The 20,817-nt window shown below is 43.7% G+C and overlaps 1 protein-coding gene across 9 annotated transcripts in view; it reads left to right on the top strand.

Moving 5' to 3' along the window:
• ZNF185 (zinc finger protein 185 with LIM domain) overlaps window positions 1-20,817 on the top strand; it is a 65,024-nt gene that overhangs the window by 33,959 nt on the left and 10,248 nt on the right. For 3 of the 9 annotated variants that reach the window (XM_081847983.1, XM_081847991.1, XM_081847990.1), the window contains exons 9-21: window positions 193-273; window positions 2,177-2,260; window positions 3,838-3,921; window positions 5,700-5,780; window positions 6,522-6,605; window positions 6,980-7,063; window positions 7,221-7,292; window positions 9,551-9,634; window positions 9,955-10,062; window positions 13,753-13,851; window positions 16,229-16,324; window positions 17,214-17,312; window positions 18,706-18,789. In XM_081847983.1, coding sequence (XP_081704109.1) covers window positions 193-273; window positions 2,177-2,260; window positions 3,838-3,921; window positions 5,700-5,780; window positions 6,522-6,605; window positions 6,980-7,063; window positions 7,221-7,292; window positions 9,551-9,634; window positions 9,955-10,062; window positions 13,753-13,851; window positions 16,229-16,324; window positions 17,214-17,312; window positions 18,706-18,789 — 1,140 coding nt within the window. The remainder of the gene's footprint in view (window positions 1-192; window positions 274-2,176; window positions 2,261-3,837; window positions 3,922-5,699; window positions 5,781-6,521; window positions 6,606-6,979; window positions 7,064-7,220; window positions 7,293-9,550; window positions 9,635-9,954; window positions 10,063-13,752; window positions 13,852-16,228; window positions 16,325-17,213; window positions 17,313-18,705; window positions 18,790-20,817) is intronic. The other 6 variants (XM_081847985.1, XM_081847984.1, XM_081847988.1 and 3 more) reach the window with 6 other exon arrangements.

The following is a 20,817-nucleotide window of genomic DNA, read 5'->3' as shown; positions in this document are numbered from 1 at the left end:
AGGGGCATGTGCATCCTTATGTAACCACAAGAGGGAGGTATTGGCAGGCTTCAGAGAATCCAAAGTGTACTTTGCTGCCTCTCACTGTGGTTGGGGCTGTTGTGGAGAGGTGAGGCTGAAGCACAGATTCCTCCTGTGGCTGTTTGCTGAAAATAATAACAATCCACCTCTTCTTTCTTATACATGATCCAGGGCTCCTTATAACATCAAACGAGAGCTATCCGAACCAGGTGACGTGGAGCCTTCCGTTTCCCCAGATGAGCAACAAAAGAGGTACCTCATCACAACTGCAGCAGACTGCACATTGAGGGTTATGTTTGAAAGCAACAGAGTTCAGTCCCTGGAGCTGAGAGAGCACCATCAACAATGAGCTCTTGTACAGCTGTGCATGGGGAATTTAAAGTGCAATCCAAATCCCAGACTCACCAGAATGGGGAGCTTTGGATCCAGCGGCTTTTGGGCTGCCCCAGCTGAGCCAGGGCTACATTGGCATAAATCTCCCACCCAGGCTAAGCCGCTGCAATGCCAGGGTAGCTTAAGGAGGCATAGCCCCCTTCCATGAAAGGGGCGTTCCAAGGGGGTGGCGGGAGAGAGGGAGATAATTGCACTAATTCCAAACATCTTTCAGCTCAGTCACATGAACCAGCAACCTATCAACAGTTCATATAGATTCATAGCTGTCAACTTACAGATTTGAAAATAAGGGACCAGCAGCCTTGAAAATAAGGGACCAGCAGCCAAAATAAGGGACCTGCAGCCTCACCTGTTCCAAGCACTCCAGTCTTCTTGTCCTCCTGCAGTCTGGTCAAACTCAGGCTGGTAGCTTCGAGAACACTGTCCAACCAACTTTGTAACCAGAGGTTCAACTGAATAGAATCTGAATCACATGCACCACAAGGCCTATGCAGCCTCAACTTAAGATGGCTCCCCGGCCTGGCTTTGCACTGCAAAGTTTGCAGCAGCATGTGCAACAAAATGGCGTCCAGCATTCAAAAACCCCCTCAGCTTGCATTATCTAGCCACACACAAGGCATGCAAGCTCCACACATCCCCCCCCCCCCGTCGTTCTTAGACTTCTTATTGGGTGAGCAACACAGCCAAGCAACATAGTTGGAGCCTCCCTCCTCCCTGGCTGGCAGGGAGGGAGGGAGAGGAGCTGCTTCCTTTGAAATTTAAGGGACATCATTTAAGGGACATTTAAGGGACATCCATCAATAATGACAGCAGCGGGACATGGCGCTGGAATAAGGGACTGTCCCTTCAAATAAGGGACACTTGACAGCTATGTATAGATTGGATTGCTCTGTTAGACCAGGTTCTCGTTCTCGCATGTGTGACTGCACTTCTTCCAACTGCAGTTGTGGGCTCACATGATTAAATGCTACTTCATATGAAAAGTTCCATCCGCACAGAAAACCAGCAAATTTTCTGTGCTCAAGGATTTGTTGATTTGTGTGGAGCTTTCAGTCAAGAGAGCCTTCATCTGCAGTGAAGTACAAGGAGCAAACAGTACATGGTGGCCATATGAGACCACAGAGGGCTGCTCTGCTTGAAAGACTGTCCAGTCCAAGTCTGAATTAGAGGTAAGGGACCCTAAGAAGGGAGAGAAGGGGCTTTGAAGTTGCCCACCAACAGGGAGCAGCTGTTGCCCACCAACAAGGCAGCAGAGAGAGCAAGCATACAAGTCACCTAGTCAGTCCTGCCCACAGTGATTATTTCCTAATATGCATCTATAAATATAAATCAGTACAGTGGTGCCTCGGGTTAAGTACTTAATTCGTTCCGGAGGTCCGTTCTTAACCTGAAACTGTTCTTAACCTGAAGCAGCACTTTAGCTAATGGGGTCTCCTGCTGCTGCTACTGCGCCGCCGGAGCACGATTTCTGTTTCTCATCCTGAAGCAAAGTTCTTAACCCGAGATAATATTTCTGGGTTAGTGGAGTCTGTAACCTGAAGCGTATGTAACCTGAAGTACAGGCCTGTGGCAAACTTCATACAGGCCTGTGTCATCTTTCTTTAGTCCTATTGTTGTGGTGATGTATTTGTCTCTTTTGGCAATGCCAAAACCTAATGAGAGTAGTCTATACAGTTCTGTATATTCTGTGATTAAACTTCACAGATGTAGAAACTGGCATGACCTGTTTCTATCCTACTTCCTTTCTCTCTTCCCCTCGCAGGACTGAAGCTGCGAGCGGCGTGCTTAGGAGAACAGCCAGAAGGGAGCGCTCCTATGTCCTTTCAGCTGCTAAGAAAAGCAATGGGTGAGTTTGAGTGAAGGGAAGGGGATTTATTAACAAGAGAAACAAAAGAACAGTTCTTAGTGACGTTTGAAAGTGTAACAACCTAAAACAGGCCAGCAGAAGTATGACTGAATTTTGGAATTAACTCATTTGGAATTGGCATGGATTGGAAATAGACCAATCTCTCCACCCCTATCAAACACACACATACACATTTTGCCAGGTTGTATTCTTCATAGCACTATTTTTAACAGTGACATTCATGGCTCTCCAGTTGTAGTCATTGGACTACAACCCCCACCACCCCTTGTCATTGGGTTGGCTTGGCAGGAGTTGGTATTCAACAACAAACTGGAGGGCTATAGGTTCTCCCACCCATGCTTTAGATTTTACACAGGAGTTATGGGAGGAAAACAATGAACAAGGTTTCAAGGATTCCTTTGAGGGGGTTGGGCAGAAGAAGAGGAAAGGGTGACTGAAGGTTCTGTAGTTACAGCATGGGATGAGGGAGCAGGCAGAGGTGTGTTTTTGTAAGGAAACTGGTGGTGGCATTGCCACCTATCACTTTTATTCACAAAACAATGAATAAAAACACATGAGCAGTTGATCTTTTGAAAGTTATGGTGACCTCAACTCACCCTGCTGATGGGTTTTAATACTTGTGTGTTTTTATAAGTCCAACACAAGAGCCACCATCCTTCGTGGCCAAGAGGTGAGTTAAGGCCCCTCATTGTCTCTCTACTGGTTCAATGGTCCGGATGAGGATGGACAACAAAGAGTCTTACAGCACCTTATTGACTATCCAATGTATTATATGGCACAAGCTTCTCTGGAGTGGAGTCCACTATCATAGAATCATAGAATCATAGAGTTGGAAGAGACCACAAGGGCCATCGAGTCCAACCCCATGCCAAGCAGGAAACACCATCAGAGCACTCCTGACATATGGTTGTCAAGCCTCTGCTTAAAGACCTCCAAAGAAGGAGACTCCACCACACTCCTTGGCAGCAAATTCCACTGTCGAACAGCTCTTACTGTCAGGAAGTTCTTCCTAATGTTTAGGTGGAATCTTTTTTCTTGTAGTTTGGAACCATTGCTCCATGTCCGCTTCTCTGGAGCAGCAGAAAACAAAACCTTTCTCCCTCCTCTATGTGACATCCTTTTATATATTTGAACATGGCTATCATATCACCCCTTAACCTCCTCTTCTCCAGGCTAAACATGCCCAGCTCCCTTAGCCGTTCCTCATAAGGCATCGTTTCCAGGCCTTTGACCATTTTGGTTGCCCTCCTCTGGACACGTTCCAGTTTGTCAGTGTCCTTCTTGAACTCAGATGCCAGACCAGAAAAACTTATGCTATAATAAATTGAGTAGTCTCCAAGGCCGGGTGGAATTGTGCCTTTGTGCTCCCTTGCTCCATTTTTAAAATGTCCCCAATGAAATTGCTTTTCAAAAACAAACACACCAAATTGGGGTGGGTGATAGGAGAACATAAGAGCTCTGTCAAATACGTGGCACACCTCACAACCTAAAAATGAAGTGTGTGCAAAGAGAGGGACAACACAACTTATACTTGGGGCTTTTTGTCTTCCTGATAGGATTGATCTAGAGGATGACACAGGCCCACGCTCCAGAAGTCAGACAGTACCTGCTTCAGGATGGTTCAGCCGCCGTGGGAAGAGGTAAGACCCTTTGGTCAATAAGAAAGTGATTCTCACTTTAGATGTCTCTGCATGCCCACCAATGGGTGTGGGAGAAAACAGTTCCCCAATTGCCTCTCTGGATAGTAGCCCATATTGCCTTATGGCTAGACTCTGATACTCTCTCACCATGACTAGGGGATGGGCAAATCTGTAAATCTCGGCTTCTTTCAGTTTCAGTTTTCTAATCTTCAGTTCCCTTTTCCACATCAGAAAGCCACCATGAAAATTCACCAGCATTTTAGTGTGAGCTTCTCCTAATACACAAATATTTGAACGCAATCTTGTGTAATATACACAATTTTGTAAAGCAATTTCTCCATAAATAATACATTGCTTATGTTATTTGCACTAATATATGCATTTTTATGGGCACTTTACCCTAGCATATGGATTGTTGCACACATTTCCATAGCAGGAGAGTGCAAGTTTTGAAAGATCGCAGTGTTTTGGTTCATGTACTATTTTGGTATATGCGAATTAAGCAAGTTCATATTTAAATGAGAATTTAATCAAATATCTCTCCTATCCCTAATCAGGACATCTGTATCTGGTGGCCAGCTTCCTTCCTTCCTTACCTGCTGTCCTGACCCTTCACCAATTCTTCCCTGCCTGCTTGCCTATAACTCCCCCGCCTTTCTTTTTTCCTTTCCTTTTCATAGAGTTTATGTGCTGCAGTGCTAGACCTGTATTTTAAACAATAAAAAAAATAGTTTAGGAAATGGTGGCATAGTTTTGTGAGGAAGCAAGTAGCTTTGTTGCAGCTTCCGAAACAGAAAAAGAAACAAAAGACCTGCATTTCTTAGTTCAAAATGTGGAAAAAGTCCAGCTTGAATTCTACAATGTTGCCCGATTTTGGATTTTTGCAAATACCTGCTGCTGAGCTGGATTTTATTATTTAAACCAGGGGTGGGGAACCTCAAGCCATGAAAACTAAATGAAAGCCCCCAGGTGTTGCAATCTAGCCCATGGAACTCTTGGTAGGCCACACCTCCTCTCAGAGGCCATGCTCTCCTTGAATACTTTTACCTGACTAACATGGACCCTTGAATTGTGATAAGGCTCCTAACCTCCACGGAAGGAGGGTGGAGAGATGCTGTGTGTGTTGTTTAGTAATTTCTGCCTTTTACATGTCAGAAATGTACTGTAGAAAGGTAAGCGTCACATCCATTGTTCTTTCCAATTCTGTATCTGGCCCCCTGCCTACCAATGGCTTGTGGCCCCCAGAAGGTTACCCATGAAGGAATGCGGCCCTTGGGCTGATTACCCATCCCTGATTTACACCCTGATATTAATGGTAGGAACCATTCCAAAGACAAACTGCAATTGGCTACTATAGAATTGGCTACTTTGAGCGTCTATCATACCCTCCAATATTTCTCCAATGAAAATAGGGACGTCCCATTCCATAATGATAATTTTACTATTTATACCCCACACATCTTACTGGGTTGCCCAAGCCACTCTGGGCAGCTTCCAACATATATAAAAACATAATGAAACATTTTTTAAAAAAAACTTCCCTATATAGGATTGCCTTCAGACAGCTCAGGGGTTGGAAAACTCCATCCCCTCCAACATTTCTCCAAGGAAAAAAGGGATATCCTAAGGAAAAGTGGGACATTCCAGGTTCAAATCAGAAACTGGGATGGCTTCTTTAAATTAGGGATGTCCCTGGAAAATAGGGAGACCTGGAGGGTCTGGTGTACTGAAGACAATAATGCCATGGACTAACCACTAGGCCTTCTCTGTTTTGCCAGCAGCACCAATGGGGAAAGAATAAGCACTTCAGGATCACCACAAAGTGAGACAAGGATGGTGAATGCTTCTTCTAGCACAAGGTTGGTGTAATCTGCATTACTATAGCAAGCAATGTTCGAAATTAGCCAGGCGCCAGGTGCATTTTGCACCTGGCTATCAGCCACTTGAGAGCAAGTGAAGGTGTCTAGATGCCAGGATGGTACCTGACATCTCCACTACCTTGGAGGTGCATGCCTTGGGATCCTGGGATCTTGACTGTTTTCACACACTAAAACCACATCCTGTAGAATTCTATCAGTTATATTTTATCTGCACAATCAGAATGAATCCTAGGAACCTAAATGCTTTTTCTGTGCAGCCTGTGCAACATAATGCATTAAATTAAGGGAGTTTCCTAATGATTCTCAGTTCCCTTAAAAGCTACAGTTCCCAGGCAGTCCCCAAACAGCCATGACTGTTTAAAGTGGTATACATTTTAAATGTATAGTGCAGAGGGGGTTAGAACGATCATTTGAAATTTGCACACACCCCAGATTTTGTGATGCTGCTCTCCAAAAATAAAAATAAAAATCAGCTCCAAAATGGAAATAAATAAATAAATGCATTTTTCTTCCCCATTCTTATTCAAAAACAAGGTATGAAAGTGGGATCCTGGTCTATTGTCGCTCCACAACAACTTGATATTCAGTGGCAGGCTGCCTCTAAGCCTGGATCAGGCCCATTTTATCTACAAGAGGAAAGTGGTGTTGGAGGGAGAAGAGCTGGGTGGAGGAGAAAACCTTAATGTTTTTGACCTGTGCTGCATTGTTCTCTTTTCACAGCTTCGATTCAGGGAACAGCGGAAACCAAGCCTCCAGTTCCTATTCTGAATCCTTGTTCAAACAATTCAGTTCTTTGGAAAACAGGTAAACGAAGCTCCTCTCTACATTGACCCAGACTGGGCAGAAATCAAACAGATATCCTAGTTAAGAACAGTACTTGGCCAATCTAGTTTGTGGAAATGATGTCTCTCTCTCCAGCATAGATGCCCAGGCCTCAGTTTCAGTTATATAAATTGCAACAAACTGACCATGTTTTATTCATACTCAATGATTTCCTGTATATTCAGGGTTGCAGTGAATGTTATACATTTGTGCTGTGGGTGCAAAATAGGGGTTCGTGTTCTGCAGAACCTTTGAGATTTCTTCCACACGCAGAGTTCAAATCCCTTCTTCTTACTCCAGTTTACTGTGCCCAGATATGCACCCAAGGACATAATTATTCTAATTTCTTCTTCCAGTAACAAGCTGGATCAAGAGAGTAATCAGATGACTTCCTGGAACAACTCTGCTCCAAAATCTCCTGAATCTCCTTCACGTAGAAGGTAATAATCTGTGCAATCCTAATTTACTCATAAAATACAGGCAGCTAAGTAGAGAACTGCTCTTCCTGGTGGAACTGGTATGCTTGGTTGGTTGGAAGGAGTGAGAAAGAAATGAATTGTAATTAATTTCCAACTGCTTATGCTTTGATTTCCACAGTGAGAAGAATGAACAAAAATCCGAGGCCACACGAAGTGCTGAAACACCTCGTGCCGTTATTTCTGAGGACAGGTAATCCTCCTCATGTTGTTCTATCCTAAACACCTGTAATTCACTTCCACATTTACTGTGGAGGTAAAGTGTTTAGCTTATGTACACTGTTTGCACAGCAGTGTCAGAGGGTAATTTCCACTTGCGTTCTTTTACACTGGCTAATCCTATGCATGTTTACTTGCTCCTCTACTAAGTGTGTTTACGATTAATGCGGCTGCTTTTTTAAAACAGCACTTTCAATGGGTGTGAGGAGCTTTTTCAAGCCATGGGCTGCATTCCCTCGTGGGGAACCTTACAAGAGCCACATGGCACTGATGGGCAGGATCAGAGGCAAAAGTGGGCAGATAATATAACATAAGAAGAGCCCCGCTGGATCAGGCCAAAGGCTCATCTAGTCCAGCAGCCAGGTGCCTATGGGGAGCCCTCAAACAGGACCCAAATGCAACATCACTCTCCCCAGCCACACAAAAGCCAGGTGTGCATGCACTTTCCCATCAAGGCAAGAAAGAGCCATTATTACAGTTCCAGGCAGGTAAAAGCACTTGAGGAAAGCACAGAGCAGTGGGCAGTGAGGGGCATGACCTGGAGAGAGTCCAGGGGGCCACGTGTGACCCACAGGCCAGAGGTGCCACCCATATGCCCAACAAAAGTGCATAGTGGTCAGAGTGCTGGATTGAGAATTAGGTTTAATGCCCCGTCCCTCCACAAAGCTCACCATTCGCCAGCAGAATCTACCTGTCAAGGTAGGATAAAGTTGGGATTCATATATAGCCAAACGGTAGAGTGAAACTGTAATTAATAACTGGAATACTTGCATTTTATATTTCCAACCATGAGGGTCATGGTTATATTCATAATTAAAGCAGAAATGCAATATCAGAAAGGATCAGAAGCACTAAAGATAGCATGTATAAAATTTGGAGAATTAAAATCAATATACGTTCCTATCAGAGTTTTAAAAAATAAACTAGAAGTTTATCAAGCTGCTCTCAATGAACCTTCCCTAAGTTTTTGAGGCAGCTAAAGCATATCTAGGTATTTACTTATTTACAGTGCTGTTTCATTCTGGGGGTACTCAAGGGCACACAGTACTGGCACCTCTTTTTCCCTAGTAAAAAAAGCATGTGTTAAAACTGTGGCACTCACAGTAACAGCTGTACTGAGTACCGACAGCTTTTTTTTTCTAGAAGAAAAAGCACTGCTTATTTGATATTTAGATTAATGCCCTACTCCTCTGCTACAAATTTATCTCAGGGAGATAGTATAAATATGATTTGATGGTTGGCATTAGATCTATTTTTTTATTCAGCAGAGAGTAAATTTCTTCCTTGGTTCAGAATATAAGAAAAACAACAACAATACAGTCAATATATCTTTTCCTATGTGATCACCAAAAATGCAAAATTAACAATACAATTCTATATATGTCTACTCAGAAGTAAATCCCAGTAGTACAGTGAGGCTTACTTCCTGGAAAGTTGTACAGGGTCACGCCCACAGCATACATTCAACACACATTTAATGCAACGTGGCTTCCCCCCAAAGGATCATGGGAATTGTAGTTTATTACTCACACAGCTACAGTTTCCAGCACCATCGACAAACTACAGTTCCCGTGATTTTGAGGCAGATGCCATGTGCTTTAAATGCATGAGGTGGATTGTATCTGTTAAGTTGTGGGTTGACATAGCAGACGACACAGCGATTTCTCCAAAGCAGCTCTTTATTTTGTAAGCTGGAATAGAACTGACTAGCAAACAGCTCAGCCGGCCTGCTTTTATAGGCAGCCGGCTGTCAACATTGTAGCAACAACAACCCAGAGTTTCCCGCCTAAAATAATTGACGTGGACCTGAGTGAAAACTATCTACAGACCTGAGTGAAAACTATCTACAGTATCCCCCTGCTGGCCCAGGGTGAAACTTCACTACATAACAGTATCTTTAACCATATTGAGCATCCACTTGATAAATTTTATACTTTTATACTGGCTTTTTTCTCGCTCCCTAAATTAGGAATATTTTTCACTCTTAGGGTGCACATTCCCACATCCAAGGAATAGCATGGCAGTGGTAGGTGGAGCCAGAGTAAACAAGAGGGTGGAGCAACAGATGTGTTCATTCAGTAAGCTGTATTCTGGGCACACAAATGTTGGAGTTTTCTAAATATGCACAGCCCAACATTCCTGCATAGATACCTGGACTAACAGAAAACTGGTTGAGAATGGAACAGTGGTTGTAGGCCTCTTATTAACCAAATGCCCTCTTCCCATCCACAGCTGGGAAACAAGAAAGCCCAAAAGTACAACTGTGAGTCAAACGCCTCCGCACATCATCATCTCCCCAGAGGCGAGCCCAAAGAGGTAAGAACCTCCTAATTCATTTTTGCTGGCACTCAATCAGAAATCTGTCCTGTTTTGTGTCAATTCTTTGAGAGATTGCATGAAAAGTTCACATTAAAATTGTACATGCTGTTAAATGCATCACTGTATGTGTTATTACTGCATGTATTTTTGTATGCATTTCCACAAAACTGTTTCAATGAGCATTTTTTGAGCATCTTAACTGCAGCAAAAACTGGGCCAAATACATCTCTACTTCCAAGTATGGAAATCACCATTAGTCACGTTTGACAGTCTGTCTGGCCAAATGTCCTCACTAAGGTTCATTGGACTTTCCTTAGCAGGCCCACCTCTCATTATCGAACCAGAGATGCTTTCTCTACACCTGAGACTTATCTTCAGTCCATGGCTGGAGAACACCTGCGTGACATAGATGTTGGCTCCCCAAGGTAAAAGGGCATGGCTAAAACTTTGGAGGTCTAAAGATAATGTAAAATAGTGGCTTCTTTTTAGATGATAATAATTAATTTGCTTGTTGCATTTTTATCACACCATCCTCCAAGATGGTTAGGGTATTCTGTGCGGTATGTCTCTCCCTTCCACCAGCTTGTGATATCTAGACTTTATTTATTTATTTGCAGTATTTATGGCCTGCTCCTCAATAAATATTTTCAATCTAAGAGCAGGGAGCAAAGTTAATGAAATAAAGAGAGGAAAAACCAAGTAGACCAAAAAATTGCAGGTTCAATGAACAACAATTTAACAATTCTGTCGTAAGGTGAACAAGCTTTAAAACTACAATAACAAAAAAATAAAATTCCCAATTTAACCAAATACTTAGGTAAAAGCAAACACAAGGCATTCAAGCAGATTTAAATAGAATAAATAACCTGTGGTTTTAGCAACAGTTCCCACTCTGCTGTTCACTTACAGCAGCCCACTCAGTCCTGCTCTCTCTCTCACACACAAAGACACTCTCACATTCTGTGCCAACAGACTCTGTGGCTTTTAAGTAACTTAACCCCTTTTCTTCCCCCGACTCCAATCCATCCAGGCTCTCATCCTGAGTGGTATGAATTGGTGCCCACAACCATCCACAGCAAGAAACCCCCACTACCAACAGAGAAAACACACATGCACAAAAAGAAAGCAGGTGCCAATGTGCCATAGCTGCTGTTTCTCTGCCAGCTTTCCCAGTCCTGGGGAGACTCATGGGCTCAAGGGCAGTAGTGCGGCCAGGGGGAGATGTGCAGGTACATTGGCTGGTGTCCACGCTCCGGCCCCCTCATTCCTTTCCTGTCCAGCCAGCACAAAGAGTGTTCAGGGACTTCCAGGCCACTACCTCCCCTTCTCACATTTGCCATTCCAAATATGTATGGGCCATCTCTTCATTTTAGTGGGATATGGGTGAAATTATTTGAATATTTTGATTACTGAACATATGGATAATTTTGACAGCGGTCACATGGGTATCCTGTGGGGGGGATATCCTTCCTCCTGCAATTTAATTTTAATTTTAATTTTAATTTTAAAAGCTTCTAGCATTTGTAGAATGAGACAAAAGGTACAGGCACTATTTTTCACATTTTTGCTGAAAAGCTATCCTGCTCCCTTCTTTCACTTTTTGACTACATCCGCCCTGAAAAATGTCCAAGAAACCCAAAAGAGGGTGGCATTTACAGTGGTGGAAAGGTGGGTAGTAGGGACAACTTCCTGGGGGGGAGGGGATAGTTTTGTCGTTGCCTGCAGGAATGAAGCAGGAATGAAGCTCTGGCTGCTGTGCTGTCATTTTTTCTACGCACAAAGCTCCTGAACTGACTCCAAAGGTGGTGGCAAGACTGCTCTCTAAAAGTGGGTGGGGCGGGCATGGATTCTGCCAGCACTCACCTCATTGCCACAGCATTTCAATTCAGTTTAATTAGAACTCTAGCATGGTAGTGACCTCCCATGGACAAGAATATTCACATAATTTCATTGTTAAAGGTAAAGGTAAAGGGACCCCTGACCATTAGGTCCAGTCGTGACCGACTCTGGGGTTGCGGCGCTCATCTTGCTTTACTGGCCGAGGGAGCCGGCATACGGCTTCCGGGTCATGTGGTCAGCATGACTAAGCCGCTTCTGGTGAACCAGAGCAGTGCACAGAAATGCCGTTTACCTTCCCGCCAGAGTGGTACCTATTTATCTACTTGCACTTGACGCGCTTTTGAACTGCTAGGTGGGCAGGAGCAGGGACTGAGCAACGGGAGCTCACCCCGTCGCAGGGATTTGAACCGCCGACCTTCTGATCAGCAAGTCCTAGGCTCTGTGGTCTAACCCTCAGCGCCCCCCGCGTCCCACTGAAATCCCCACCCTGCTCTGTTCCAAGGTCCTAAAATCAGCCTGCACCCGAAAAAAGGCACCATAATTGCAATTTCAGCAGCTGCCAATTCACCCCTAAGAATGTACATTGGAACACCTCAGAGTATTCCAGTAGTTCATCAAGCTCAGTCTTGTCTGCACTGATTGGCAGTGGCTCTCCAGGGTCCCTCCCAGACCTACCTGGTGGCGCCAGGAATTGAACCTGCGATCTTCTCAGATGCCCTACCACTGAGCTATACCCCTTCCCTACTCTCCTAGGTAGGTTAAAGCTGAATCTGGCCCAATTTCACTTACTGGATTTCATGTGCAGCAATGGACCTGGGTCTTCTAAGTCTAGCCCTCTAGGTCTGATGCTCTAACCCCTACAACACACTATATATATGCCCAGGGTCACCAAATGAACTTCCTAAGCTTAGTGAAGATTTAAACTGGGTCTTCCCTGTTCCCTTTTTTCCCTGGGAAGTTAACGCGGGGAAATGAGATGCATGAACACACACGAAAATCCTGCTGGATCAGACCAAAAGCCCACCTAGTCCAACATCCTGCTCTCAAAGTGGCCACTCAGATGCTTGTGGGAAGCCCTGCAGCATGAGACAAGTGCAATAGCACTCTCTCCCCCACTTGTGTTCCCCAGCAACCGGCATTCAGTGGCAGCATTCCGCCTTTGATACTGGAGGCAGAATATACTGTTGTCATTCTCAGCAGCCATTGACAATCCGTGTTGCTTCATGCGTAACAAAAATTCGCTGGATGTTTTCTTGGCAGATCTGCCCAGGCTCACAAAGAGGGAAGCTCCACCAGGGAGGCCAAATACAGGAGCCCAAGTTCACAAGTCACAGAATTCACACAGATTTTGTGTGAGCATGGAAGGGGAAAGTGGGGAGCAGACTCAACAACAACAACAACAACATTAATAATAAAAAAATAATAATAATTATAATTATACCCCACCTATCTGGCTGGGTTTCCCCAGCCACTCTGGGTGGCTTACAGCATATATAAAAACATATATAAGCATATATAAACATATATAAAAACATATATAAGCATATATACAGCATATATAAAAAGATATATATATTACAGCATATATAAAAGCATATATAAAAACATAGTAAAATATCAAGCATTTAACCCCCCCCCAATTATTCATTTTATAACACAAATAAAAAACACAGACAGAACAGAAAAGACAAACAATACAAACAAATTCTTGTCATATCCTTATTTTTCTAAACAATGTTAAGTTGGTTTCCCCAAGTCCCACCTATCTGATTTTCATTTTACTTCATCTTTAGCAGTTTACATATATCATAATTTCTAACCATCTTTTTTTTAAAAAAAATCATACTTAAAATAACTTCACATTTTATCACTTACAAATAATACTATTTTAAAATACCCTATCTTCTACTTCTAATCCTACAGCCTATATCCACTTCCAAAGCTATTCTAAGGTTTAAATATTAACATATATTTTTTTCAAATATTCCTCAAACTTCTTCCAGTCTTCTTCCACCATCTCTTCTCTCTGGTCTCGGAGTCTCCCGGTCAGTTCCCAATACAAACTTCCCAATACAACTTCAGTAGGGCCCCCAATTCCATGTAAGCAGCACCTAAAGTGCTTCTGAAAAGACTTTAGAACAGCAACATGCTCCCTGCGCATGGGCTTACAGTTTAATAGTCACAATGCAAATGAAAAAGGGGATGGAAGAGGAAAACCAGCAAATCCAGGAACTGAATATTCATCTAACACTGAACTGTATTTCTGTCTCTGATAGGGCTGGCTCTTTCAATAGGGACAGCACCGATACTTCTTCTGGAGCAACCTACAGTGTTCCCACCCACTTTGACAGTGATGGGGATGCTGGCTCAAAAAGGTACATAGGAAAAAGCAAAATTGGCATTTTAGCTATATTGTCATCAGCCTTCTTCCCAGAACGTCAGAATCAGGTATCAGCTATCTTAGGTAAAGAGTCCAATTTTAGAGAAATATTCCATATTCCATATTCCCCCCTTTATGTGGGGGACACCACATAATCTTGGAGGAATTGGCTAACATAATTAGGAATGGGGTTGGGAATTCAATTCAGTATGCTTTAAAAAGCAAGCCAACCAAATCTGCACTTCCCAAACCAGGGCTGCATTTCCCATCTTCCTGATAATTTCTGCATTTTGTGTGATCTTTCACATGACATAAAAGCCACTTGTGGAAATCTAGCAGAATCCATGGGGAAATTTAGTGCTCATATCTGTGTTAATTTCCTACAGGAAAAGAAATGTATTTGCTACTTGCTAACCTGGAAAATTACGGGGGTTTTGATCTATAATTTCCCCATGATTGTCATGGATTGTGTCACCATCTGACAAAATTTGGGGGTGGTATTTTGGCATACAGCTATTTACTGCCATTTTCAAGGGTAAAATAATGGAGGAACAGAAGCACGCAATGTGGTCTGCTATTGTGTCTTACCATGCCCGGTGGTGTGAATGAAATTTAGCAAGATATGTTAGTATATCAATCAAACAGCTGCTTCCTGTTTATGGATTGTTATTTACAGGGAGGCCTGCTTGGCACCAGCTTGTCCTTGTTTCAGTGCCCAGCAATTCTTCCCTCCCACCCTGTGCATTTGGACAGCACCAACAATTGGATGTTTTTACTCTGGCTGTGTCTTGAATATGCTTATGTATTTTTATCACTGCATTTCATTATTATTGCAAATTGCATTTGGGAGTTTTTTAGGGGAAGCGGTTATTTATAAATTCAAAAAGCCTAACCTCAGCTGAAGCAATGCTCAAGGATGATGGGAATTGTAGTCCACCAGCATTTGGAGGGCTACTGGTTCCCCATCCCTGCACTGAAGGGTCCCTACAGACAGCTACTCAGACTTCCAGAAAATTAATCAGAGATATGTTGTCCTAAAGGTTTGCAAGCCATGCTAAGAATTAATGTCATTGGTCCTGCAGTAATTCATTGTGTTCACGTGGGTTAATTTAGGGTTGACATATGTCCGGATTTTCTCGGACATATCCAGAATACTGCAGTCAGCAGCAGTGTCCGGGTGGAAATCAGCCAAATGCCCAGGAAAATCCAGACATATGGCAGCTCATACGTTCTGCATTTAAAGCACATGATCCTCCCCCTAAAGAGTCCTAGGGTACTTTCCTCTTCATTGTGCTACAATTCCCAGCACCCTTAACAAACTACAGTTCCCTGGATTCTTTGTGAGAGCCATGTAGTTTAAATGTATGGTGTGCATGTAGCCTTTGTCTAATGGGAGCAAGGAGCACCTTCTGGCAATTTCATGGATGGCAATAGTTTTAGGATGGACTGGAATTGGCAGCTTACCGAGTCCCAGGATGGGTGACGGTTGCGGCCTGTCACGGAGGGCCTCGAGTCCCAGGGAGCAATGCTGGGCAAGGTGGCTAGCAGTTGGGGAATCCCAAGGCTGGCTGCTAGGAGTGGCGGGTGTTCCTGCCATCTGGTTATTTGAATTCTGGCCCATCAGAGGATCAGAGTGGAGCAAGCTACTCTCCCGTCTGCCCCTATCCTACAGAAATGCTGGCTGTGCCCACACTTGGGACTGCAGTCAGATTAAAAACAACCCTCCCTCTCTCCACCCCATTTAGTGATGCTGTGGATTTTGTATGCCAACTTTCCTTCCTTCCTTCCCAGGGCACCGCGCTTACTGGCTTTCCTGTGGTTCAGTAATGGTTGCCATTTTCAGAGCTAAGAAGGAATTTGCCTGCAAACAGATTGTCCCCATTTGCAGGTTTTGCCTTCCCCATAGCAATAGTTGCAACTTGGCTTGATAAAGCATTAGGTGGAATCCTAACATCAGGCCAGGGGTGAAGTGGTGCATCACCCCCTACCTCAAAACTGTGCGATCACAAAGTACCCCGTTAAAGGAAGCTAGGTGGAAGTTTCTGTCCAAAAGCCAAGGCATGGGGCAGATGGGCCCTAGAGCTTCCTTCAGCGCCCTGGGATGGCCAGCCATGTAGACCTGCGTCTTGTGGAGAACTCATTAATCCCAGGCTCAACCCTGTCATGTGTCAGCCCTCTACCTGGAAGCTGAGATAATATACATCCAGTATCTAAGCCAAATCCTACCTACACCTGGAATCAATAAAGCCGTGGCCAATTTTTAATCCGAGAACATTGTCTTGTCCAGTTTGTTCACCTTCTAAGGCTAGGCCTTGCTCCCTGGGGAGGTGTCACTGCAAGTGGGTCCGCAACCGTCTCCTTTCTTCTTGCAGATCTTTCTCTGACTTTGAGAAGAAGGCTATGCAAGAGATGGCATATGAGAGTCCAAGTGACACAGAATACAAAAAGGTGGAAGCTCATCTGGCAAAGTAAGGAGGCAGACAACAGAAGGTTCCACCATCGCTACTTGATATGGCCGGGGCAAAAGTCAGATCAGCTGCTTTCTTTAAAACTTTTCACAGAAGCAGTGAGAGGAGGAGGACCCTGTCAAACCTTCCCTTTGTTGAAGATATTTTGCAGCTCCACTGTCTCTAGGATACCAATGGCATTTTTCACCTGTGCCTTTGTTCCTTAAAAGTAACTCTTGCTTCTGTAATCTATATATAAGTGGGTCCCTGCAGCACTATGTTGCGGTGTGGAGTGTTTGTCTCCAGAGTTTGAACCACAATGTTCCATTCCCTCTCCCACTTTATTTTCCAGTTTTTTTCTCCAAAACTGTCAATTACTATTCCATGCTTACTGAGCATGCTCAGTTTCCATTATTTATTTATACATAGGCTACAGCCCTAATCCCTGGCAAACAATAGCAGGGCTTGATTGAGTGGTACAGCCACAGCCCTGCCATGCACTAGGCAGAGCAGAAGGTGTGGTGGAGGGAGAGAGGAAGGAAGCCCCTTTGCTGCACGAGAACCTAGGATTGCAAAGCAAACCAAACCCAGATCAGGTGATGGCATGGCTCATGGCAGTTCAGGGGGCTGGATTGCTCTCCCATTTATTTCAGATATTCCTTTTCCAGTCTTCATTGCCAGATTTACATTAAAATCAAATACACATTAAAACAAAGCAGGCAGGAAAATATACAAACTATCACACAACCAGCAGAGATAAACTAGTGTGGCAGTCCTATGGGAAGCTTGCAAACAAGACCAGAACTCACCCCACCTGTGATTCCCAACAACTGGTATGAGAGGTATATTGCATCTGTATTCTTTTTTTAATGGACAAGATTTGCAAATGTTACTGTATTTCGTCGGTCAGATCTGGTTCATGGTCCAGTGAAAGCAGCCTTAGTACCGGCATCCAAGGCGAACTCCCGATAGCTGCCAAAAGGAATGAGTCAGAGCTGGAAAGTGCAAGGTGAGTGCAGGGTTCAAGAGCTGTTCTTGCTGCGATGGAGTTTCACTATGTGAAAAGGACATGCCTTGCTCACAGAATGCTCTCGGGGGGTCCTCTCCCAGATGGAACTCAAGCAAGTAGCATCAGTTTCTTATCAGGAGCAAACTTCACTGGGTCTTCTGGAGTCTCCACCATTGCCTGCATATTTCCTCTGTTGCAGGGAAAATAAATGGGTCTTTCGGGCAGGGAAAGGAAGGAGGTATAATGGAGATCCTTCCCCCCTTTGTAATTAAATGTGAACTTGCAAAATTCACACTTCCCAAATCAATACACAAACCAAAGCCAAACTATCCTTCAAAACTTTGCACTTCTCTGAATTGTGTGATGCAGTTATCCCACCAAAGAACCCATACACAAAAGTGTATATGAATGAAAAGTGCAGGGGGGGGGGAATGCATATGCTTGTGAAAACAATGTACATAGATGCATTCGGTTTGGGGGAAATAGCTTGCAAAAATGCATATACTAGGAAAAATCTCATACCAAAATTGTGCATATTAGAGGAGACTGTAAAAATAAATAAATGCACAAATGTTTGCAGAAATGTGCCAAACTGAATTTAATATTTGGAAAAAAACAGAAATGGAGAGAAATGGAAATGGACATATTTATCCTGTCTTAGAAGGGAGAAAGCTGTGACAGTGCTTGCAGTTTTGAAGTGAACAGTATAGTGGCACCTTGGTTCTCAAACTTAATCCATTCTGGAAGTCCGTTCCAAAACCAAAGCGTTCCAAAACTAAGGCACACTTTCCCATAGAAAGTAATGCAAAATGGATTAATCCATTCCAGACTTTTAAAAACAACCTCTAAAACAGCAATTTAACATGAATTTTACTATCTAACGAGACCATTGATCCATAAAATGAAAGCAATAAACAATGTACTGCAGACACACAATCAATCCATCAGTAGCTGAGCTGGGTTCCACACAGTCACAAAAACAAAACAAAAAGAGCCACAAAAACACAAAATAAATAGCAAAAACAGACAGATCTCAGCGTAACACTCAAAACGGAAGTGTGACACTCAAAATAGGAGCGTGGCACTTAAAACAAGAAGTGTGACACTCAAAATGGAGCACGTTTGGCTTCCAAAAAAAGTTCACAAGCCGGAACACTTACTTCCTGGTTTGTGGTGTTGGGTTCCAAGTTGTTTGAGTACCAAGGTGTTTGAGAACTAAGGTGCCACTGCATGCTGTATGCAAGGTGCCACTTGTTTCCAACTTGCTCACAAGGATTTGAGCAGGGGTTATTTTTCTGGCCATCTCTGCCCAAATGCTCACAGCAATGGAAAGTTGGAAAGCATGGCTTGCGCACACATACATATGTTTATATCCCCTCTATTTCCCTGGCAGGTCCAGTTCTCTCTCTACAGAGAGTGGCGTTGCCACTCCGGAAAGCCAACAAGGAGAGCATGGGACAGATTCGGACACATCAGGGTAAGGAAACACGGAAGGCAGCAGTGTCTGCAGAGTTGCCATTCCTCACTGATCTCATAGCTTCATGCTTGAGCTGTGGCCTGGGAAGATGCTGCATTACCAGAGAGCCTGTAGCTCTCCAGATGTCAATGGACTCCAGCTCCCATCAGAAACATAGAGAGTCCCAGGTTGAAATCTTGTCTCTACCATAAACTGACTTAGGTGGCCTTCAGCAAGCTACTCTCTCTTTCTCTTTGAACCTTGGCATCCACATCTGCAACATAGGGAATAAGCATGCAAGGTGAACCCTGTTAGATCAGGCCAAAGGCCCATCTAGTCTAGTTCTTACAGTGGCCAACCAGATGCCTGTGGGAATTCCGCAAGTGGGATATGAGTGCAATAGCACTCTGCCCACCTGAGCTTCCCAGCAACTGGTATTCAGAGGAGCAGTGGAGGGAGAACATCACCACTGTGGCCAGCAGGTACAAATAATCTTAACCTCTTTTAAAACCATTGAGTATTATTTAGATTTCTACTACAGCAGGACTTATAGCAGGGAACCTATGACCCTATAATTGTTAGATTACAGTTCCCATCACCCCGGTCATTGGCCATGCTGACTGGGGCTGATGGAAGTTGGAATCCAGCAACACTCGGAGAGTCACAGGTTCCCCATCCCTGTTGTTAAAATATCATTCCCTCCCCCCGCCAGTGCACTGTAGGGTTGCCATTTCCACCTCCCTGCCTCTTATCCTGTTCTTTAAGAGCATCCTGCCATGAGAAAACAAAGCAAACAAAACTCTTTCTCCATTGTTTTATTGTTCCACATGCACCTACTTGATTTCTTTGTCTGAGGCTGTTGTGAAATGGACAGGAGTAGGGCAGGGGCCAAGCAATGGCAGGTAATGTGAGAGTCTCAGTTAGTTAGTAAATGTACATAATGGATTGTTGTTGTTGCTGCTGCTGCTACTGCTGCTGCAAGCTTCTGATAGATTTTATCTCTCCACTTAAGAGGATGAATACTTTTTATAACTTAGCCCACAACACTTCCCTAGCTGTGCGTCCACAGAAGACAGCAAGCAGGAATTGCGTGCTCAGTGCACACCCTCTCACGAGTTACGTCAGCATGCAAAATTGTGGTTTATGCTGACGGCATGTTAAATTTGATGGGTTATTTCACCACAAACAGGGAAATGCCACATGCTGAGTATAAGCAACAGGAAGAGGTAGTAGAGCATCTGCTTTGCCTGCAGAAGGTTCCACTGCTCTAGCAGTGAAGAGAGATGTTTTCAGGGCCTTCTTGAAAGCCTGTGCCAAAGGGGGGGCATGCATAAGTCATTCAGAAGGGAGTTCCATGACTCTCTGTTGCACACATCAGCCTAATCAGCCATTCCAGTAGGCACACAAGTAGGGCCTTCAATGCAGATCTTAGTGTACGGGCAAGGTCATGATGGTTAGGACAGTGAAACAAATATTCACCTGCTATGACTTCAGTTCAGTTGCCTCTTGTCTTTTCCATGTTTGGCAAAAGAGAAAGCAGTTGCTTCACTTTTTCCCCTTGTTATATAAAAGTTGCAAATCATTAATCTTCATCTTTCTAGATTCAGAATCTTGAATTCTTGAGTCCCTTCCCAAACATTCTGGCAGTTGATCTCATTTGTTCCTGTCTTGTGAATCCATTTAAATTTGTTTGTGTTATGAATTTTACACCTTTCTTAAAGCGGCAATCAAAACTGGGTGTAGTATTCGTATTTTTCAGCTTGCCTGTCCTGTGGAACTGTGCTATCTGCACTTTAGTGCTTCCTGAGATGAAGTTTCTCTTGTTGCGTTATTTTCTTCTGGCATATTTACATAGTTGGGTCTTCTCATTTTATATTACTTCTTTGCTGCCAATTGTTTTTAAACCTAATCCCATTCTTCTTATTGTTTACAGTCCTCAGTTTTGTGGCACTAGCTAATTTAACAAACACGCTGACAGAAGAGGTTAATGAGAAATCGGAACATCACTTAATCTTAGACCGGCAATAAGCATATTGTGACCTATTGTGT

The sequence above is a fragment of the Podarcis erhardii genome, assembly GCF_964252035.2.
Source record: "Podarcis erhardii genome assembly, chromosome: Z".
NCBI classification, from domain to species: domain Eukaryota; kingdom Metazoa; phylum Chordata; class Lepidosauria; order Squamata; family Lacertidae; genus Podarcis; species Podarcis erhardii.
The sequence above is the reverse complement of the archived record's forward strand: the minus strand, read 5'-3'. Positions and strand labels throughout refer to the sequence as shown.